This window comes from Erythrolamprus reginae, chromosome 2 (assembly GCF_031021105.1).
Source record: "Erythrolamprus reginae isolate rEryReg1 chromosome 2, rEryReg1.hap1, whole genome shotgun sequence".
Classification (NCBI taxonomy): Eukaryota; Metazoa; Chordata; class Lepidosauria; order Squamata; family Dipsadidae; genus Erythrolamprus; species Erythrolamprus reginae.
Window position 1 is genome coordinate 83,593,545 of NC_091951.1, and position 20,679 is coordinate 83,614,223.

Here is a 20,679-nt window from a genome sequence, read left to right on the forward strand (position 1 = left end):
TGAGAGAGAGGGAGAGAACGAGTATGTTCATTTTTTTCAAGTTTAGGAGAATAGAAGCTTCTAATTTTAAATATGTATAAAATATTATAAGGTAATGTAGTGCCACAGAAGAAATTAATTTATACAAAGATTTATAAATAAATAAAAAGAAAAGTTTTTTAAACAGGAAAGTTGTAAGAAATCATAGATTTTCATTTATCATCTACCACCTTAAGAGCCAAAACATTCCATCTCAAACTATTGTTCTCTACATCCAAGATTTTATGTATTACATTTTTATTCTCAGCCACATATTTGGTACATAAAAATTGTTTGTGAAGAATTCGTATTCACCTGTTCCTAGCCTAACCTCCAATGAATCAATGATATTTATTTTTACTGATTCCAATATTAATTGTACCATCCAATACGGTTCTTTAAGTATTTGAGATATCTTTTGCTGATGTCCTGTATCAGTTTTGATTCAATTTGATACGTTATACCTGTGATGGCAAACCTATGGCACTTATGCCAGAAGTGGCACACAGAGCCCTCTGCTGGCATACATACCTGCTGGCCCCAGGTCAGAACTCCCCGGCGTTTCTTTTGTGAGCTTCCGTTTCCTTGCAAACGATGAAACAGAAGCTCATGAAATAAATTGATTTTACCTCTTGCCATGCTGCCAGTATTGGGATGCCCTGCCTCCCGCCAGCCCTTCGGGTCTCTGCTGCGCATGCACACATGTCCACGCATGCATTCACACATGTCCATGCATGGGCGCATGCATGTCCATGCATGAGTGAGAGCACACACACATCCATTTCAGTTTAGGCACCCAGTGTGTAAAAGGTTTGCCATCACTGCTTTATACCCAAAAGATAAAAAATAAGGAAATCCAAGCTGTCTCCATTTTTCTTAGGTCTATGGTTCCTGTTGCTGTAATTGTTCACTCCACACCCAATAAAAATCATGCAAATTTGCTGTTATCATATAAAATGATTCAAGTCGCTAAATATTTGTCATATTTCCTTTATATGGTATAGCAACTAAGGGAGGGAGGGAGGGAAGGAAGGGAGAGAGAGAAAGAGAGAGAGAGAAAGAAAGAAAGAAAGAAAGAAAGAAAGAAAGAAAGAAAGAAAGAAAGAAAGAAAGAAAGAAAGAAAGAAAACATATAAATATTTTACAGGATCTAATCTGGGTCACTGGACCAGGGGTTCTGAGCTTTCAGACTCATACTGGAGCCCATCCTCAGGAGACTTCTCTCTAGCAAAATGTGTCATTTATATATAACATTTATACCTCACTGCAACCAAAACTGGCTAACATATAATATATTCACAATAATAATTTTTGTAATACTAAAAGTAATTTTGTTTTTCTTCTATGATTTCCTTTGCTGCTGTTGCCTTCTATATCCCATCTCCTCTTCAGTTTCCTCCTCAGGTAAAGCTTGATTTAGTCACTATAGATTGAATAAGAAGAAAAATCTCTATAATGATAGAGATAAATGAAAGAAACTCATTTAACATTTTTCTAAAAATCTAATCTTATAGATGTGATTTAGATATACAGTGGTACCTCTACTTACGAACTTAATTCATTCCGTGACCAGGTTCTTAAGTAGAAAAGTTTGTAAAAAGAAGCAATTTTTCCCATAGGAATCAATGTAAAAGCAAATAATGTGTGCGATTGGGGAAGCCAAGGGAGGGTGGAGGCCCTGTTTCCTCCCAGGAGATTCCTAGAGAGGCTTCTTCCTGCGTTTTCCAGTTACAGTTTCGGAGGCTCAGGTTTGTAAGTGGAAAATGGTTCTTGAGAAGAGGCAAAAAAATCTTGTACACCCGATTCTTATCTAGAAAAGTTCATAAGTGGAGGCGTTCTTAGGTAGAGGTACCACTGTATAGTCTTTATGGCAAGGATTACTGACATATTATAAACATATGCAAAAAACTAATTAAGCCAGAAAGATTAGTTTAATTTGAAGATTAATTGTACAGGAAATACTATGACATGATCCACGATCATAACTATTAAATGGATTGTGATAGATTGCTCTTTTTGGACTCAGGTAACCATTTGAAGTTCCCTCAAATAGCTATCTGTTTGCATTAAAGTCCAAATCCAAGGGACAGACTTCTTGAAGAGTTCCTAGCATTCTGTGAAGATGTGAATGATATTATTAGTCCTTTGGATGTGACAAATCTATTTGAATAAAAAGCCTAGAATCCACATTTACTCAGTTTGATTTATATGCTTCTTTTTAATATTAGATTTGTCTCACTATAATATTGTTTTTTATTACTGTTGTGAGCCGCCCCGAGTCTTTGGAGAGGGGTGACATACAAATCTAATAAATTATTATTATTATTATTATTATTATTATTATTATTATTATTATTAAATATTACCTCAATTTACTGAAATAATGGCTTGAAATGAAGCTATACTTAGTGTATATTCTCTTGGACAGTCAAATTCAGATCCTAAATATTAATAGTTGTGATGTTCAAATTCCAGTTGCTTGCATTTCACACATCCATGTAATCATAGCTTGTGTATGCAGAGTAATCCATCCATCCATCCTCCCTCCCTCCCTTCCATTTCATTTCGGTATAACTAGGACCTATTTTTAATAATGTTGATTTAGTTAGTGAATCTTTAACAGAGGTTAGCCTAATTACATATTTTATTTTTTAAAACAGATTATTGGACATCCTCAGTACACTGTGGATATTGGAACCCATATACCTGCATTGCCAGGGCAGGCTTCTGCCATTATATCACCACCATTGCAATTGCAGTCCGAAGCAATGCTGCCTTGTATTGCCTCAGATGGGCTTTCACAAAGCAATCTTGGCACAGCTAATTCAGCAATGTTGGCAGATCATGGATTGCCCCTTCAATGTTCTGTTTACCCGCAATCTCAATCAGATAGTCACCAGCTTCTTAGCCAGCAGGTTCCAAGTACATGTCCAGTTGTAGCTTCAGAACCTCCTCAAGAGATGGTATGTGTTTTCAATGCTATTAACTGTAACAAAAATCATTAACCAAGTTAAAAAAGCTGTATTCCAATTTCATGGGTACATCCGCTAAACTTATTTTATGTTTACTTCACTATCTCCAAACTTGAGTACTTTGAAATCACTTAATTTTTTTATTCCTGTATTTTTTTTTTCTTTCCACATCTTTTCTTGTCCTTAAATTTTGTTGACTTGGAATTTCAGTTTTCCCAGATACCTATAATACATGCACTGCAGTATATGGACACTCATGAGAGTTTGGTCTAGTCCGCAGTGGTTATCAACCTTCCTTTTTTTTTTTTCTTTCAAAAACGTTATTAATTTTCAATAAAAAGACATACAAACTTACAAACATTTAAACACATAGTAGGGGTTACAGTTGCCCCTCTTTTCTTGAAGTCAATTTTTAATACAGAAAAAAGGATAAGATCTTAAGTCTTTAAGTCAAAATCATATTCTAATTGAAAAGAAGAATTTTGTTTACATATTCTAATATACTTAGAGTTAAATTGATAACAAAAAAAACCCCAACGATAGCAACAAGTAAAAATATCAGTAACATTTGATTATATTCATACAGTTTTCATAACCTTATATTCAACTTTATTCTTATCTATCCATGTATAGACTTTGTTCCAGATAGTATAAAAGTCAGATTCTTCTGGATCGTTCAGCCTTCTTGTCATCATATCCATCTCAGCACAATCCAAAAAACTTTTTGGTTATCAACCTTCCTAATGCCACGGCCCTTTAATACAGTTCCTCATGTTGTGGTGATTCCCAACCATAAAATAATAAAATTATTAGGAAACTCAGGAGTGGGTTATAACTTACCTTGCTGCTGGTTAAGGCAAAACCAAGATGGCGACACATACATAGTGCCAGAAATTCAGCTTCTGCACATGCTCAGAAGTTCCCATGATACATATATATGCAATAGTCTATTTGTACATTGGTGGACAAGTCTGAAGACAGATAGAGGAGAGGTTTCTCAGCTCCTAGGTCAATCGGAAATACATGTTTTCCACTGATCTTAGATGACCCCTATGAAAGGGTCCTTCGACCTCAAACCACAGATTGAGAACCGCTGGTCTAGTAAGTAAGACAACAGGCTAGAAATCAGGAGACCGAGTTCTACTCCTGAAATAGGCATGAAAACTGGCTGAGTGACTTTGGGCCAGTCACTCAGCTTACAATGTGAGGCTTGACAAACAATTTAATTTATTTGATTTAGGCAATCTGGTTGGGCAATTCCTGTTGCAATCAATGAATAAACACTCAATTGACCAAAAGAAAATTGGTCTCTGTATTTGGAGAAAAATGTTAGGAAGAAACAGAAAGTATGTGGACCTTCATATCTACGAAGAGGGAAATTTTATTAGACCTAATTCTCCAAATATTGTCACCTAACATTTTGTATGAGAATTCTCATTGGGAAAATAGCCTCAGGGTCAATGTATCTAGAAATTTGCTCAAATAAATTCTGCTCCAAAAGATAATTTGGACTGTTGCCATAAACCTAGCCTGAACTTAATTCTAAACTCTTCAAATGCTCAAAATGGCTTGGTTTGTTGATAAGGTGAAAATGATTATACACTGATATCAATTTTAAAAGTGTGACAAATTTTGGTTAAATAATTATTTCTTCTTTATAATGTAGGAGCAAGCAATACTGGAGAAACAGCAGACACTATCACAGAGCTGTGAAAGGTACATTTTCTATTTGTCTATAACCTGGCATAAAGTTCTCAAACCACTTTCAAAATTGCATCAACGTCTAGTAAAAGAGTAAAACTCTTAAGTAATTTCTAAAATGCATATTCATTTTGGGATGGAAATTATATCTCTTTTTTTTCTCAGCTCTGGTGGGGATGGAGATGATGAAGTACCATCAAGTTGGTGTTAACTTTAGCAGCCACATGGATAGGGTTCTGTTTATCCAGGTCACCAACTTCATTCTTCAGATCTTTCAACATGGTTTTATATACCCATCACTGTTAATGAAGTCAATCAATTTTGCTAATGGACTTTATTTTGTTTATGCCTACCTTTCCAATAATTATAGGTCTTAATGAACACTTTTTAGGAAAGGTAGCAAATATATTTCCGATAGGGGGAAATCCTTTTCTTTTCTACAGATCTAGAATGCTGGAGAAACTGAATCAATTTCTTTTAGATACTTAACATTAGAGTTTCTTTTCTTTTTTGTATTTATTTATTCATTTATTTATTTATAGAGCTTCAGTGGAAGTTTAATTAAATTTGTGCCCATTACATTTTACTTTATTTTATGTGCAGCAAAAAAATTTATTATTCCCAGTTTTGCATGCATGTATATAAATTATAGAATTATTTAAAAACCTCTCTTACCTCTAGTTTCATTATGATATTAGATAAAGTCAATCTTTGCTGGTAAACGTCTGATTAGTTTAATAATCTTTTGTCTTTTTTAATTTCCGCTTTCTGATCTTACCACAAAAGTTATATGAGTCCTGATGTTGCTTCTGGTAAAGAAATGAGTGACAGTTTTGAAGGAACAAGTGGAGGTGGGAAACAAGAAGGAAAACCTTCAAAGAAACATAAAAAATCAGCACGTGCTCGTTCACGCCAGGAAAAATCCAATAGGCCCAAGCTTACCATTTTAAATGTAAGACTACTTCCTTTGCTTAGTTTCTAATCTGTCGATTTTATTGTATTGGATACAATGATTGACTCTTTTTCTTCTTCTTCTTGTGCCATATCTGTCATTGGATGTTGGCAATCCTATTTTTGTCAATAGCTATATGAAAAAGTGCTGCTTGGTTTTGTCCAAACCATCCCTTAGATTTTTAAGCCATTTACAGGCATTTTGGGGGCTCTTTTTACAGGTGTGCAATACAGGGGATAAGATGGTGGAATGCCAACTGGAAACACACAATCACAAGATGGTCACTTTTAAATTCGATTTAGATGGTGATGCTCCAGAGGAAATTGCTACATATATGGTAGGATCTTTTCTTTGTTTATTAAGAATATTAAAATTATGTTGACATTTCAGTTTCATAAATTGCATGCATAACAGTACTATTTGTATAGCTACAAAAAATATTTCCAGTCTTTTGGAAATTAGCTGTTGAAGTAAAATTAATTGCTGACTAATGTTCCTGTTACAAAGGGGAATTGGTTTAGAATAGTTGTTACTTTAACAAACAATTAAGTGACTAACCCCTCTTTCTTATTTAGAATACTTGCCATGCAATTGTAGCCTTCTTATTTATTGGTAACAATCTGTGTCTCAATTGGCTCTAGTAAGATCAAAACAATTGAACTACCTTCATGATACAAGAATGTTCTGAGAAATGGATACTATATCCTAAAGCAGTTATTTACTGTTTAATTGCATTAAGCACAAAATTTGTTTTTCTGCATATAAAAATTCATACTATTTTTTTAAAAAGGATAAGCAATCAGGTAAAAAGGGCTGTCTGTAGAAGAAACACCCCAAAAATTTTAAAAATGTGTATTCATATAGGTTGAAAAAGAATTTATATTACCAACTGAGAAAGAGATATTTATTGAGCAACTGAAAGAAATTATTGACAAAGCAGAAGATATGCTTAGTGAAGATACTGAAGGGGAACGAAGTTCTGATCAAGGTGTCAGCCCTCAACAAGATATCTACAAGGTTGAAATTAATGAGGTATTTAAATAAAATAAATATATTTAATATTTCGACTGCTAAATGTTTCAAACCATAAACTTTTCAAACAAATTTTTAACAGAACTTACCTGTGTCCTCCAGAATTTATGGATTACAACGGCCATCATTTAGTGGCCTGCCGATTGCATAATTTTGGCGCAACAGTTCCGATGCTGTCTTTGCTGGTCTCTGTGTGCCGCCATCTTTTTTTCCTAATTTTTGGCAATTTTTTGGCTCTCTGAGCATGCGCAGAAGGAAAATCGTCCCTCTGCACATGCGTGGAAGCAAAATCGTGCTAGGGGATGTCACCATGCGCACACAGTGCACCAGTAGGAAATGGTAAGAGGAATTCGCCCCTGATTGGAATGATGAGGCTTGTGAGTCCAACCTATTACTTATATTAGTTGGCATGCAAATGAGTATTTAATTATTTTTATGTTAGTACATTGGGTTTTTTGGTGATGAAATTGAGCAGATTCCCAATGGAAGTACTCTGATAGGCTTTAGTAATACTCTTCTTTCATTTTAAATAGGAGAATCGCCAATCCCAAGCAAGAGCGCCCATCTACCAACAGAATGGTAAAAGTGTTTCTTGGAATATGCATGTGTATCATCCAACACTGTAAGGGTTAGTGTATCATCCAACATTGTAAGGCAGCGTATCTCAACCTCAACAACTTTTAAGATGTGTGGACTCCAACTTCACAAATTCTCCCAGACATGAAGTAAATTTCACATATTTTAAAAGTTATTTAGGTTGAGAAATGTTGCTTAAGTTAATACTTAATTATACTAATGACATATTTTAAGATTGTGTCAATGTCAGCTAGCCAATAGTCATTGCACTGAACAAACTAATTTTCTGTGGCACTGCAGAGATGTTTTTTGGTTGTTCTGTGCCAATTGTTGTGATGGCGGAAAATAAAATGTAAAACTTAATTTGGATAAGCCTATGAATAGTTTTCATATTGGATTTCAAGCGTTAATTTCGCAGAATGAACTTCGGTCATTAATCTTCATTTGTTTTATTAACAGACATTATTTTTAAATGTGATATCTCTCAACTCTGAAGCGAATCTGGCTGAAGCCATCTTTTGCTGCCTCATAGTTGCCACGAACCATGAGAGGGAAAAGGGAGGGGGGAAGATAGACGGCTAATTGTAAAAACCAAAAAGTTTTCCTGTGTGGGAACCAAGGTCATTTTAACAGGTGGCTGTTCAAGAACAAGAGAAGTGATCAAGCAGCCTGCCAGCTATATTCATTGGACAATGTGACCAGTGGCATCTGGGAGGGGGAACCTTTGCTCTTTTAAATAGGGGAAAACCGCGGGAACTTTTAGAGTTGGTTTTCACCGGCTGTGCTGATATGATGTATCCAATAAACATGTTTTTTGAGGAATTTACCTGCCTCAGAGTTCTGATTTCAATGAATGCGTTACTTGGAATGCTGACAATATCACATTACATTACATTATGCAATACAACGCAATATAGTATGCAAGAATGGACTTTTGGCTAATTGTTGGTACAAATGTTTCTTCATTTTAATGTTTCCTGTCTTTAGTTCTGCATACTGGGAAACGTTGGTTTATCATTTGTCCCGTTGTGGAAAATCAAGCTGCTGATGTACCAGAATTGTCTTCTCATGCGCCTCAAAGTGCAAAGCAGTCTGATGCCCCAGGTATCTGTGAGTTTTTGATATTTAACAAAAAATAATTTTCAAGCTACTCTTTAAGGGGAAGTAAAGAAGAAAAAAAGTGTACAAAGCCATTTATTGATTTAGGCAAGTATGTATACATGCTTCTTCTTTTTTTCTCAAGTAGATGCTCATACAATTCTGGTCTCAGTTGCCATTGTAAGTAAAGGACTATCTGTATGGCTAACAGCAATTAATATGCAATGTACAAAAAAATAATTATATGTTACAATCAATGTTGAAAGAATTAAAAGTGCCATGAAAAAGATGTTACAGAAAGACTAGGGATAAAATGTAATGCCTGGGACATTTACAGGTAAAGGATCTCTCCTAATTGTCTTGGAAAGAAAGATATCTTCAGAAAGTTTCTTCTTCAGAAAACTGCACAACCCTTTATGGGAGACGCAGTTCTTCAGAGAATAAAATTTTGAAATTTTAGAGATTAACACAATTGCACAAATTATGCTCAGCATACAAGTTTGAACGAGTGCAAGGATAATAAGATCCCAAGTTAATTAACCTACCTGTCTTCTTCTATATCTTGACAAGGATTCAAGGATAGCTTCAGATGAAGTATAATGTAGGGCTAAAAACAGGATGTAACTGAAATGTGAATCTGGCTCAGAAAGGATTGCAGGTGGTGCACCAGTTGCAGTTACACCACCACACTTTTTATATATGAGTCATATTGTCAAAATGAAGATGTATGATTTTAGGATGAATGCAGTTGCACATAAAAATAAACTGACTGCTATCCTCAAGCATAGGAGTTCTTAAACTATGGGTTGAGCAAAAAGTGGATGCACGCAAAATTTAACTTCTTTCAGAAGTTGCTCCCATTCTACCTAAAGAAATCAGCATCTGGCTGGTCCACACAACTCTACAGCAAGTTGCAACAGAACTCCTTTAAAAAATATCATTTTATTGCCACTTAAAGTTCCATTTAAAAAATATTTTTGCATTGATCACTACACCACTAAAATGAAAAATCAGGTTGGGAAATAAGATTGGTGTGCTAAGATCAGATGCTGAACAGAGGAAAGAAGAAAATGACCAAAGAATGCCTGACATGTTCCAATAAGTGTCTTGCGTGCAATTTCAAAACATCTAGAGCAGTGGTTCTCAACCACAGGGTCGGGACCACTTTGGGAGTTGGATGACCGTTTCATAGGGGTCACCTAAGACCGTGGGAAAAGACAAATTTCCCATGGTGTTAGGAACTATAGCATCTATTTTGGCTCCTTGGAACATATTTTTACAATCTGACTAATCAGGCGTTTACAGTGTGGGTGTCCCTCGGATCTTCCTACCAATCAGCTTAAACCTCTGTTGGGAGAATTGGCCCTAGACCTATGGTTGGGGGTCACCACAATATGAGGAAGTGTATTAAGGGGTTGCGGCATTAGTAAGGTCGAGAACACTGATCTAGAGAATCACCTGAGCACCATAAACATTGACAAATAATTGTCAATCAATTGCAAAAGGCATTATTTGGAATAGCTTACATCCTGCAATAATGGAACAACAATTAACATTATTAAACAACATTTGTTTGTTTGTTTGTTTGTTTGTTTGTTTGTTTATTAGATTTGTATGCCGCCCCTCTCCGTAGACTCAGGGTGGCTCACAACAACAATAAAACAATTCTTCCACCCTCTGATCCTTGGGAAGTATTCGTTAAGTGGACAAAAATGTCAAATCCAGTCTAAATATCTGGCTTATTATGTGACCAACCATAATAATATTGGGCAGCAAAATGGACTACAAACAAACATTAATAAATCAAAGATAGCTAGTACAAACTACTAAGAACAAAATTAATCTCTAAAAATGCACATGTGGGTTCTAGAAAAGTCCATTGTACCGATATATTCAGGAGAGAGAGTTTTTAAAAATGAAATAATATCTATGTTTATTATGAAATTATTATTTTTCTTGTGGACCCCTTGAGAGGGTGTCAAAGATTCCCAAGAACTACCACATTTTGAGAACTGCTGTTTTAGAAGAAAATATTTATTTCAATCATTTAATAGCTATCAAGATTGAAATAGTTGGCAGAATCACTTCATAGTGAGAATAAATGTCATAACCTTCTGCAAAGAGTACACATTTATGGACATTCCCCTGGATCAGTTTTGTTTTAGATTTTATAATTGAAGATTTTATCATTGAAGTTCTCGTCATATAAATGACTTTTAAAGGTTTATGTAATACACTGAATGCCTTGATATTCATTTTGGTTTTCCAATTGGTTAAAATGGGACATGCTATTATGGTTAATACCCAAAACAGTGCAGTAGAGTTGTGTTAAAAAAATCACTAGAATGAGCTGTCATACTCAGTGCAATTAAGCATCTATAATTATTAGAGCTAAAATAATGTAGCTGAGAAAATATTTCATCTTTCTTAATTTCTTGAGGAAAATTCCTAGTGCTCTCAATGCTTGTTGAAGTCTTTGTAGAAGTATTTAGATTTTACAAAGCCATTTTCTGAATTCAGAAACATCTTTTTTGCTTTTGTTGTTTATAGGTCTGGAGCTGTTGGATGATCAGCAACAGAGCTCTACAGCGACAGAAAAACAAACAAGCGTAGCTTATCAACATATTTCTAATCAATTTAGCTCCAATGAGTGTCCCAGGGGAACTCCTCCTCCTTCTCCTTTAACACAAGTTTCTGATCCATCTTCATTAACTTCCCTTTCACAGGTCCATCCAATGTTAGCTTCAACCAAACTAGAAAAAATTGATGAAAGTACAAGTCACCTAGAATGCCCTTTGCCACAACCAGTCTTAGCCAGTCAGTGTGACGCCCCTGCCCATACTACAGCTACATCTGAAGAACATTTTGAGGATAAGGTCTCTCTAAATACCTCACAGCACACAGTTCAAAAGGAAGATGAGAAAATTTGTTTTCCCAGTATAGAACATGAACACAGCACAGCTGGACTGACAAAACCACTTCAATCTGTTCCTGTGCAGACAACAGAAAGTTCTTTGCCTGTCATCTCTGATGCTCCTGTTTTGGAACTTCAGTCTTCAACCCAACCCCCCAGTTTGCAAGACAATACTCAGCTTGGCCAGATATCACATTCTTTTGTAGATAAGATAGCTCCCACACCTGCTGCCTCTGAACTTCCGGTTTCAGCAGCATCTCAACTTTCAAGTCCTCCTCACCTCACAACAGGTGGATCCCAATTGCATATGCCAACCCAGTCGCAGGCGGTTGCATCCACTGGCTCTGTCATGACTGCACCTCAACCACCTTGTATGGTAGAATCAGATGGTGAAGGACCACCAAGAGTTGATTTCACTGACAACACAATAAAAAGTTTGGATGAGAAACTTCGCAACCTGCTGTATCAAGAGTATATTCCAACATCATCTGCTTCAGCAGCAACACCAGACCAAGTGGATGGTGAATTTAATCTAGCAACTTTGCCTGCACTTGTGTTAGATTTGAAAATTCCTGGAGTTGGCTTGGATGCTCGCGTGGCTGAAGATCAATCATCTCCAATTCTGGCAAGTCTAACCGTTCATTTAGAAACCATGCAGATGCCTATTAAAAGTGCTGTAGTTCTAATATATGTTTTCAACATTGGTCCTCTTGCTGACGTCTAAGGACCAAAGACCAATTGTTAACTATCAGTACTGAGGTACTAAAGCCTTCCAAGATTTCTTCCATTAAAAAAAAAGAAAAAGTAAAGCATCTATGTTTCCAAAAACTTTGTTAAAAAAAGAAATAAGCACTGTAAAGAACACCTTCTTCAGTTAATTTTTTAAAAGTGCATTAGTCTCAGAATGTGTTAATTTGGTGAATAGATGTATGTATGTCGAACTTTATAAATATTTCACAAGATAATATTCCAAATTCTGAGACTTCTGGCAATAAAGAAAGTCTATTCCCTGGAATTGCTCAAGGAATCAGAAGATTTTTCCAGTGGTTAGATTAATTATTAAACATCTGGACCACAGAAGTGGTCCAGAAGGAATCATACCTTACAAATGCTTTTCATATTTTCTGGACCTCATAAAAAAGCAATAAATTCTTAATAAAGGAAGTGGAAAGTATTCAATCCAATCCTTACAATCCTGTACTGGGGATGCATTCAGATGTGCCTGTACATATACACAAACATTCACATACTTCATTGGATCTTTCAAATATATCTCTGTTATTTTATCTATTCCTTTTTCTAATTGTTCTTAAGTTATTTAATTTTGAATAATTTAATGGCCCAGCTATTGTAATCCATACTTACGATTGTTTTAAACATGACATAAAAATTCAAACAAGAAGGGAAAGGAACTTATTTGAACATTTGACAAACTAAAATTCTTCAACCAAAGTTGGAACAGTATGGATCTAGTAAAAAGTAATACAGAATGTCCTTGAGTTACGACCACAATTGAACCCAACATTTCTGATACTGAGTGAGAGACATTAGTTAAGTGAGTGTTGCTCCATTTTACAATCTTTATTGCCACAGTTAAGTGAATCATTATAGTTGTTAAGTTATTGGCCCGATTGCTAAGGGAATCTGGTTTCTTCTTGTCAGAAAGTTACAAAAGGTGATTAGCCGCTCCGAGTCTTAGGAGAGGGGCGGCATACAAATCTAATAAATAATAATAATAATAATATATGAACCTGAGACACTGCAACTGTCATAAATATGGGTCAGTTGCGGAGCTTCTGAGCTTTGATCACCTGATCATGGGGAATGTTGCAATGGTTTTAAGTGTGAAAGTAATAAACCATAGGTCGCTGCCGTAAATTTGAACGGCCACTGTATGAACTGTGTTATCAAGGATTCCCAAGTGTCTTGGACATCTTAAACATAAAGATTATTTTCTCAAATGAATGCTGGATACAGTGGTACCTCTACGTACGAACGCCTATACTTGTGAACTTTTCTAGATATGAACCAGGTGTTCAAGGTTTTTTTGCCTCTTCTCATGAACCATTTTCCATTTACAAAGCCGAGCCCGGAAAATTTCAAAAACCAGGCATGCACTTGCAGAGCCCCCGCGGGAAAGGGCTGTCTCAGCCAGGCATCCTCCCCCAAGGAATGCACGTGGGCTTTTCCATGGTAGCAGGTCTGACCGCCGCTACTTGCTCACACTGCTTGCCTCACTTCTCTCTAGGCGGCTAGAGAGGGGAGTGGCAGTGAGAGGGGAAAGTGGCAGCGAGAGGGGCAGCGGTGGCAAGTGGAGGAAGCAGCAGCGAGAGGGGAAAGTGGCAGCGAGAGCAAACAGCGGCCAAAACAAGCACTTTTAAGTTTGTTGGCTCTGATGCTCGCAAGGGAACTGGAGCCAGGTTTTGCTGCAGTTGCCCCCTCTCGCTGCCACTTTCCCCTCTTGCTGCCGCTTCCTCCGCTCGCCACCGCTGCCCCCTCTCGCTGCCGTTTCCTCCGCTCGCCACCGCTGCCCCCTCTCGCTGCCGCTTCCTCCGCTCGCCACTGCTGCCCCCTCTCGCTGCCACTTTCCCCTTTCACTGCCGCTTCCTCCTCTAGCTGCTGCTTCCTTCACTCACCACCACTGGCCCTTCTCACTGCCACTTTCCCCTCTCACCGCTGCTTCCTCCCGTAGCTGCTGCTTCCTCCACTCACCACCGCTGGCCCCTCTCACTGCCACTTTCCCCTCGCCATCACTTCTCCCTCTTGTCACCGCTTCCTCCACTCACTGCTTTTTTTTAAGCCTTAAAGTTTTGAATTTTCTTAATGGGTTTGCACACATTATTTCCTATGGGAAAAATTGCTTCTTACGAACTTTTCTTCTTACAAACCTGGTTATGGAACGAATTAAGTTCATAAGTAGAAGTACCACTGTATATGTCAAAGATGAAATAATTATTATGTAAATTAATCTTAAGGCCAAAGTAAATTACGCATACAAATATATGTGCTCACGTGTATCCAAGTAATTTTTTAAACTATGTTTGCAATTATTCTTCTACTACCAAGAGCCTTATGGTTGTGGCACTTTAGAAATCAAATAAATGTACTACTTCCTGTTTTCTCTGATTTAATGTAACCACATGGGCTACAGTATGAGCTAGAAACATGTGAAAGAAGTTCACTCCCAAAATTAGAAGAAAAGGAAAAATTGACTCCTTTCTTTTGCATAATGTCCCTCTTCTGGAAGACTACTCTCCGTGAACTCACAGTAATAAAAATCAGAAGAGGAACAAATTTTACGTATCATTTAGGTTGAGATAACAATCATCATATAATATGGATTCTATCAAAAAACAAGTTTATATGAAACAGTATTTAACATATTAAACATTAATCATGTGGTGTCAGAATAACAAACAGTGAAATGCAAATCAGTGACTTATGAATGATTTTCTTTAAGGTGAAATATAAAAATAATTTTAGAGTTTATATATTTTTATACAGATTAAAACCTTGCAAGATTAATTTAAATTGTTATATTTTGCTTATAGGGAGAACAATCTGATGTTACATGCACTGGGATCCAGCATTCAGAAATGAACAAAGCAGGTAGTAGAGCATAACTTTCATGTCCATTTCTGTACTTTTTTTGATGACTTTTTGATGTTAGGTGTCTATTTTAGTTCTTGCAATATGGTAGAACCTGTAAATTTGAAGATCTCTACTGTTGACACTGTGTTGTCTAATATTGTAAGAGGGTTTCTCCTAAAGTCTACCACCATTTCTACGGATTTCAGTTGAGTGTATTCAGCTTATTTAGAAGAATGTCTGGATTGATGATATTGGATGCTGAACTAAAGTCTACAAAGATATGTTATTTATTTATCATATCTATCTATCATCTATCTATCTATCTATCTATCTATCTATCTATCTATCTATCTATCTATCAGAAACAATTATTTAAAAAACTAGAAATTAGTGAATGTGTACCACAATAGCAATGGAGAATGTAGTAATTTTAAGATAAAATTTAATATGTACCCATAATTGGCATGAAAATGTATGTATGGAAATTTATTATGATAACTTTAATATATGAAATGTTAAATATGAATGCTATATAAATAATGCTTTTATTTCTGATTGGGAAGCCAAGCCATATAAATTATATGCATATGGTTTTAAACAACATGATGTATCTTTTACATATTTGTATACAGGCACATTATTCAAGTAATTTTGTCCAGAAAAATCCAATGGGCAAATTAGAAAACCATGATTTTGTTCCCTATTGTATATGTGGAAAGCAGGGGGACATTTTTTTTCCTGAACTGATTTTAAGTAGAAAAATTTGAAGTCACTGTTTTTAATTATGAAGATCATGTATCATTTTTCTGTGATGCATATATGAACAATATACTGAATTCTTAATGATTTTAAGAAACGTATCTTATTCTTTTTAAAGTCTTCTTAATAGATTATATTGGACATTGCCTAGAATGCTTAAAGATAGATCATGTTGTTTAAAACCATATGCATATCATTGAAATTATAATCTTTATGGTGATATCAAGCATTAGATCTACTACCATGATTTATGTTTAATTCATATATATCTGATCTATAGTCTTGAATACAACAATAAACCTAGAATTATGGACTTTGAGGATTTTATTTAAAAATATTTTTTCATATTTAACTTTTGCCTTGTTTTAAAATGTACTGATCCAGATATATTTTGTTTGTTTGTTTTCAATATATTAAACAGGTCAAGATGTAAATGTCAGTTCATCTTCTACTATCCTAACATACACAGGATACACTCAGGTACTGTTATCTTATATTGTTCCTCCCCCTACATCTTATCCCATTCCTCAGACAATTTCAGCTAATAAAGAGCACTATTAATTTCTATAAAAATAATGTTTTAAGGCAGTTTAGACATTAACCAACTGTTCTGTCGAGCTCTCTGGTAGAATCCTCCCGAAAATTCACAGATACAAATTTCAGATACATACACGTTTGAAAATTCAAAACAATGTTCTTTATACCGAAAATTCAAATAAACTAAGCCCTCTTTTTGTATAGCAAAGAGCACTCATCTCCAAACAAACTGGTAATTTGTACAAGTCCCTTATCAGTTCTGTGATACTTAGCTTGCAGCTGTGAGGCAATTCACAGTCCTTCTTCTTTCACAAAGTGAAACACACTTTGCTCTGGTTTAGTTTCAAAGCGGGGAAAAATCAGCACACAAAGGTCAAAGTCAGCAAGGCAGGCACGAAACACAACAATCAGATAATCCTCCACAATGGCCAAACCCACAGGCTGCTATTTATAGCAGTGTCACTAATTACCACAGCCCCACCCAACCACAGGTGGCCTCATTTTCTTTGATAATAATCTCTCAGTTGTTGCTGCCTATGCATCGCTCTCCGCATGCATGGCTGTATCATTAACTCTTGTTCTGAATCCAAGGAGGAGCTAGATAATTGATCTCCTTCTGAGCTGTCTGCCACACTCTCCTCCTCCCTGTGACTCATGTCTTCTTGGTCAGAGGAGCCTTCATCATCAGATTCCACCGGGAGCAAAACAGGCCTGCGGCATGTGGATGTCTCCCCCACATCCACAGTCCTTGGGGCAGGAGCCGGGTCAGAGCTAACCACAACACCAACTAAGCCTTTCTTTCATTTATTATTTCAGGTTGCTTCTTCTTCACTTACAACAAACCAGGACATCACCAAAAAAAACAAATATCAAAAAGATGGTTTTATAGACTCCAATGTCAAAGAAGCAGAAACACCAGCAAAAACTATAGGCAGATTTTCTGTGATCAGCACTCAGGATGAATTAACTTTATCATCTGTGCATTCCTTGAGGTATTCTGCACCCCCTGATGTTTATCTGGACAATCAGCCTTCTAGCCCCGATACAAAGTCATCTCTGCGCCGTGTGCAGACAGCTTCCTCTTTTGATGTCCTTTATGGAAAGGATTCCAGTGATTCTGGAGATGAATCTTTTCCAGGAAAACAAGATGTGTCTCCATTGTCACCTCATAGCAGTAGACTGGGAAACGATAACATTAAAAAGACTTCATGTATTCTACAAAAGTCAGTAAAGTCAAGTTCACAGGGCCTTAATTCTCCAAATGGTCATGGATCAAAAATCCCAACAATCAACATAACTTCTTTCCATTCTCAGTCGTCTTATGTGAGTAGTGACAATGACTCAGAATTTGAAGATGCAGACATGAAAAAAGAATTGCAGAACCTGAGAGAAAAGTATGTTTCCGTTTTATCCAAAGGGGGTTTTGTGCATGTGTGTCTGAGTAGCTTATCAAAATACACTTTGACATCTTTTGTCATTTGTTCCTTTCTTTTGAAAGCATTTATCTCAAGTTGTTTTATGCATTTGATGTACAATATTCCTTCCATGCTTTCTCGTTTTGTTGATAAAAGCAACATTCTGGAGTAAAGACAAACTTGAGTATCGTTTATTACAAGACAAAAGTGGCTTTATTCCCCAAGAGCCACTTAATTGCCTTCAGAACTGCAAAATAAATGGTATTCACATCAAGCAAGGACATCATATACTTAATTTTTTTCCCCCCAATCATTTACTCCTTGGAAGAATCAAATAAAACTTGAGCCAAAAAAATACTTTCAGCAATATAATTTGTTTTGCTAATTGAAGTAGCAATAACTTTTGTGCCAGATACAGTAAAATTATTTAGGACAAAGGTATTCTTTGTCTATAGAAGACACATGAACTCTTGAGCCAACCCAGTCTAAACAGTTAAGAGTATTGTTTTTTGTGTCTTATATTGTCTTGCTCTTCTGTGGCTGGAAGTTAATTTTGCCTCCACTGAAAATTATTTGAGAATTTTTGATTAAAGTATTGGCAAACCAGTCTCAGTGAATGAGTCTTTGGACTAGGTAATTCCTAGGCTCTTTATTTTTATTCATTTATCATTAGATGTTTATATTGCCCAACTCACTGTCTAGCCTGGAAGAAATGTATGATCTTGGATTTAAATTATTGCTGCTTTTCATCTACGTCTAGATGTTGCTGGCGCTTGAGAGAGCCACATCTAGACAGAATAGGGACCTTGATTTGCAGAAAGCGATGAATAAAGCTCCATATTATTGCAATTCCAACCTCTATATTGAACTTTTATTTTGTCCAGCTACTTTTCTAACACCTCCTCCATCTCACATCATCTGTTCTGTTGCACTAACCTATGCATCACCACTAGTATTTTGCCAAACTAATACCCTTGTTAATGAAACTTATAGCTTGAAGAAATGAATTCTTTCTTATTGTGAACAGATTTTTCCATAAACAATTTATGGATATATGTTACATAAGTATGTTTTATGTGATTGCATAAAACTCCAGGCTTCACATAGAAAATATCTGCACATTGTTTCTTGATTATTATTATTTTGTTACTATGTTAATCTCCTATTTTGTTTTTTGATTGTATATCATTTAGTTGGTGTAATCTCTTAGCAACAGAATAGATAGACCTTTGGGATGACCTGTCTTCAATCTGGCCCCTAAAAATCTTATGTAACTTATGTACAATTGAATCCATCCACATGCTGTGGATTGTTCTCTTTCTTTCCATCTTTCCCAGCATTAGACCAGTGTTTCCCAACCTTGGCAACTTGAAGATATCTGGACTTCAACTCCCAGAATTCCCCAACCAGCATTCGCTGGCTGGGGAATTCTGGGAGTTGAAGTCCAAATATCTTCAAGTTGCCAAGGTTGGGAAACACTGCATTAGACAACCAAGTCTTTCCATAATGTGCCGTGAGTGGGATTGTACTGATTTGCCTTATGATCTGTTTCCTTGTTTTTTGACTTCCATTCTTGGGTGCCTATTCCAACACCAAACTTGACTCTCTGTCTCTTGCTTCTTCAAAATCTCCCCAACACCACCATCACTACAATTTTTTTGGTTGTTTTGTTTCCACGGAGTGACCTAAAGAAAATTTTTGCCTGTATTATTCTGAATGTTGTGGGTACAGGCATATCATGACATCCAAATACCTTTTGCAGGATCTTCATTGATACCCTATCAACTGTCAATCTATGGCTTATTTCTTTATTGCTTGTTTCTTTATTGTTAATTGTGGATAGTTGATCCTAAAAGGTAAATGCTATCTTTAGTGTCAATTTTTATATTGGTTGTTGAACCTATTGTCAGTAGCCTTGACTTTATTATATTTAATTTTAGTCCTATGTTTTCGCTTTTTTTAGTAGAATTTCAGTTCATTTGTGTTTTCAGGTGTCCAAGCGTAGCACAAGTTTTGATTGACTCAACTGTACTGTATTTTGTACTTTACTCACTTTGATACATTTAAATTTAATATTAATAAATTATGATGATTTATTGTTTGCCTTTAATGGCAAAGTATACTTTGAGTTCAACTGGACGGCTGATTGCACATATGGTCACACTGTTTTCTTAGCAGGAATACCAAAATGATTTCCCATTGCTTTCCCTGAAGATGGTAGTATACAAGCCTGGGGCTTCACAGTCTAGCTTACAGCCTTCATATTATCTTCAGATTTTTTTCATCCAAGTATTAACCAAGTCCACACTACTTAGCTTCTGAACTCAAAGTACTGCCTCTTGATGAGAGAATATCTGCTACTAATGCTTGAAACAAAATCATCAGTATTCTCAGGGCAAAATTCAAACGTCTGCAGTCTTCTGGTTCTTGTTTCAGTTTCTCATGTTTCAAACTCTTTTTTTTTTTAGTTTCTTTATTCCTTATTCATTGACCATATTGCATTTGAATGAAGTAGATGTTTCCTTGTAACTTGCATTTTGTGTTGTCCCTTTGGGACCTTTTAAAAAAATTAGTTTATTGTAAAATAGATTATTCTTCTGGTTCCTTCACCAAGAAGGAATATTACTTGAATTATTTATCCTGTGTGGTGTAACCTTTTCTTGATATTCTGCTGTTTCATGCTGGTCCTTCCTTTATATTTAGCACTTGGCTATCAAAACAATTGGAACTGATCTTGGAGGTCTTTTATTCCAACCCCCTGCTTGGGCATGAGATCCTACACTACTTCAGACAAATGGTTATCTGGTTATCTAACATCTTCTTTAAAACTTCCAGTGTTGGAGCATTCACAACTTCTGGAGGCAAGCCATTCCACTGATCAATTGTTCTGTCAGGAATTTTCTCCTTAGTTCTAAGGTGCTTCTCTCCTGATTAGTTTCCACCTGTTGCTTCTTGACCTATCCTAAGGTGCTTTGGAGAATAGCCTGACTCCCTCTTATTTGTGGCAACCGCTGAGATATTGGAACACTGATGTCACCCAAATGCATTCAAGATAATTTTCACTATTGTTGTGCTTTATTTCTGTAGAGATGTTGTTATTTTTTATATATAGTG

General features: G+C 36.1%; 1 protein-coding gene across 1 annotated transcript in view; it reads left to right on the top strand.

Annotated features, from left to right (window-relative positions):
• Nucleotides 1-20,679, top strand: part of WNK2 (WNK lysine deficient protein kinase 2) — a 130,756-nt gene that overhangs the window by 90,691 nt on the left and 19,386 nt on the right. Inside the window, exons 13-23 of the mRNA XM_070738533.1 lie at nucleotides 2,679-2,981; nucleotides 4,657-4,706; nucleotides 5,478-5,643; nucleotides 5,864-5,980; nucleotides 6,508-6,675; nucleotides 7,209-7,254; nucleotides 8,239-8,355; nucleotides 10,900-11,892; nucleotides 14,819-14,872; nucleotides 16,035-16,093; nucleotides 16,967-17,544. Coding sequence (XP_070594634.1) covers nucleotides 2,679-2,981; nucleotides 4,657-4,706; nucleotides 5,478-5,643; nucleotides 5,864-5,980; nucleotides 6,508-6,675; nucleotides 7,209-7,254; nucleotides 8,239-8,355; nucleotides 10,900-11,892; nucleotides 14,819-14,872; nucleotides 16,035-16,093; nucleotides 16,967-17,544 — 2,651 coding nt within the window. The remainder of the gene's footprint in view (nucleotides 1-2,678; nucleotides 2,982-4,656; nucleotides 4,707-5,477; nucleotides 5,644-5,863; nucleotides 5,981-6,507; nucleotides 6,676-7,208; nucleotides 7,255-8,238; nucleotides 8,356-10,899; nucleotides 11,893-14,818; nucleotides 14,873-16,034; nucleotides 16,094-16,966; nucleotides 17,545-20,679) is intronic.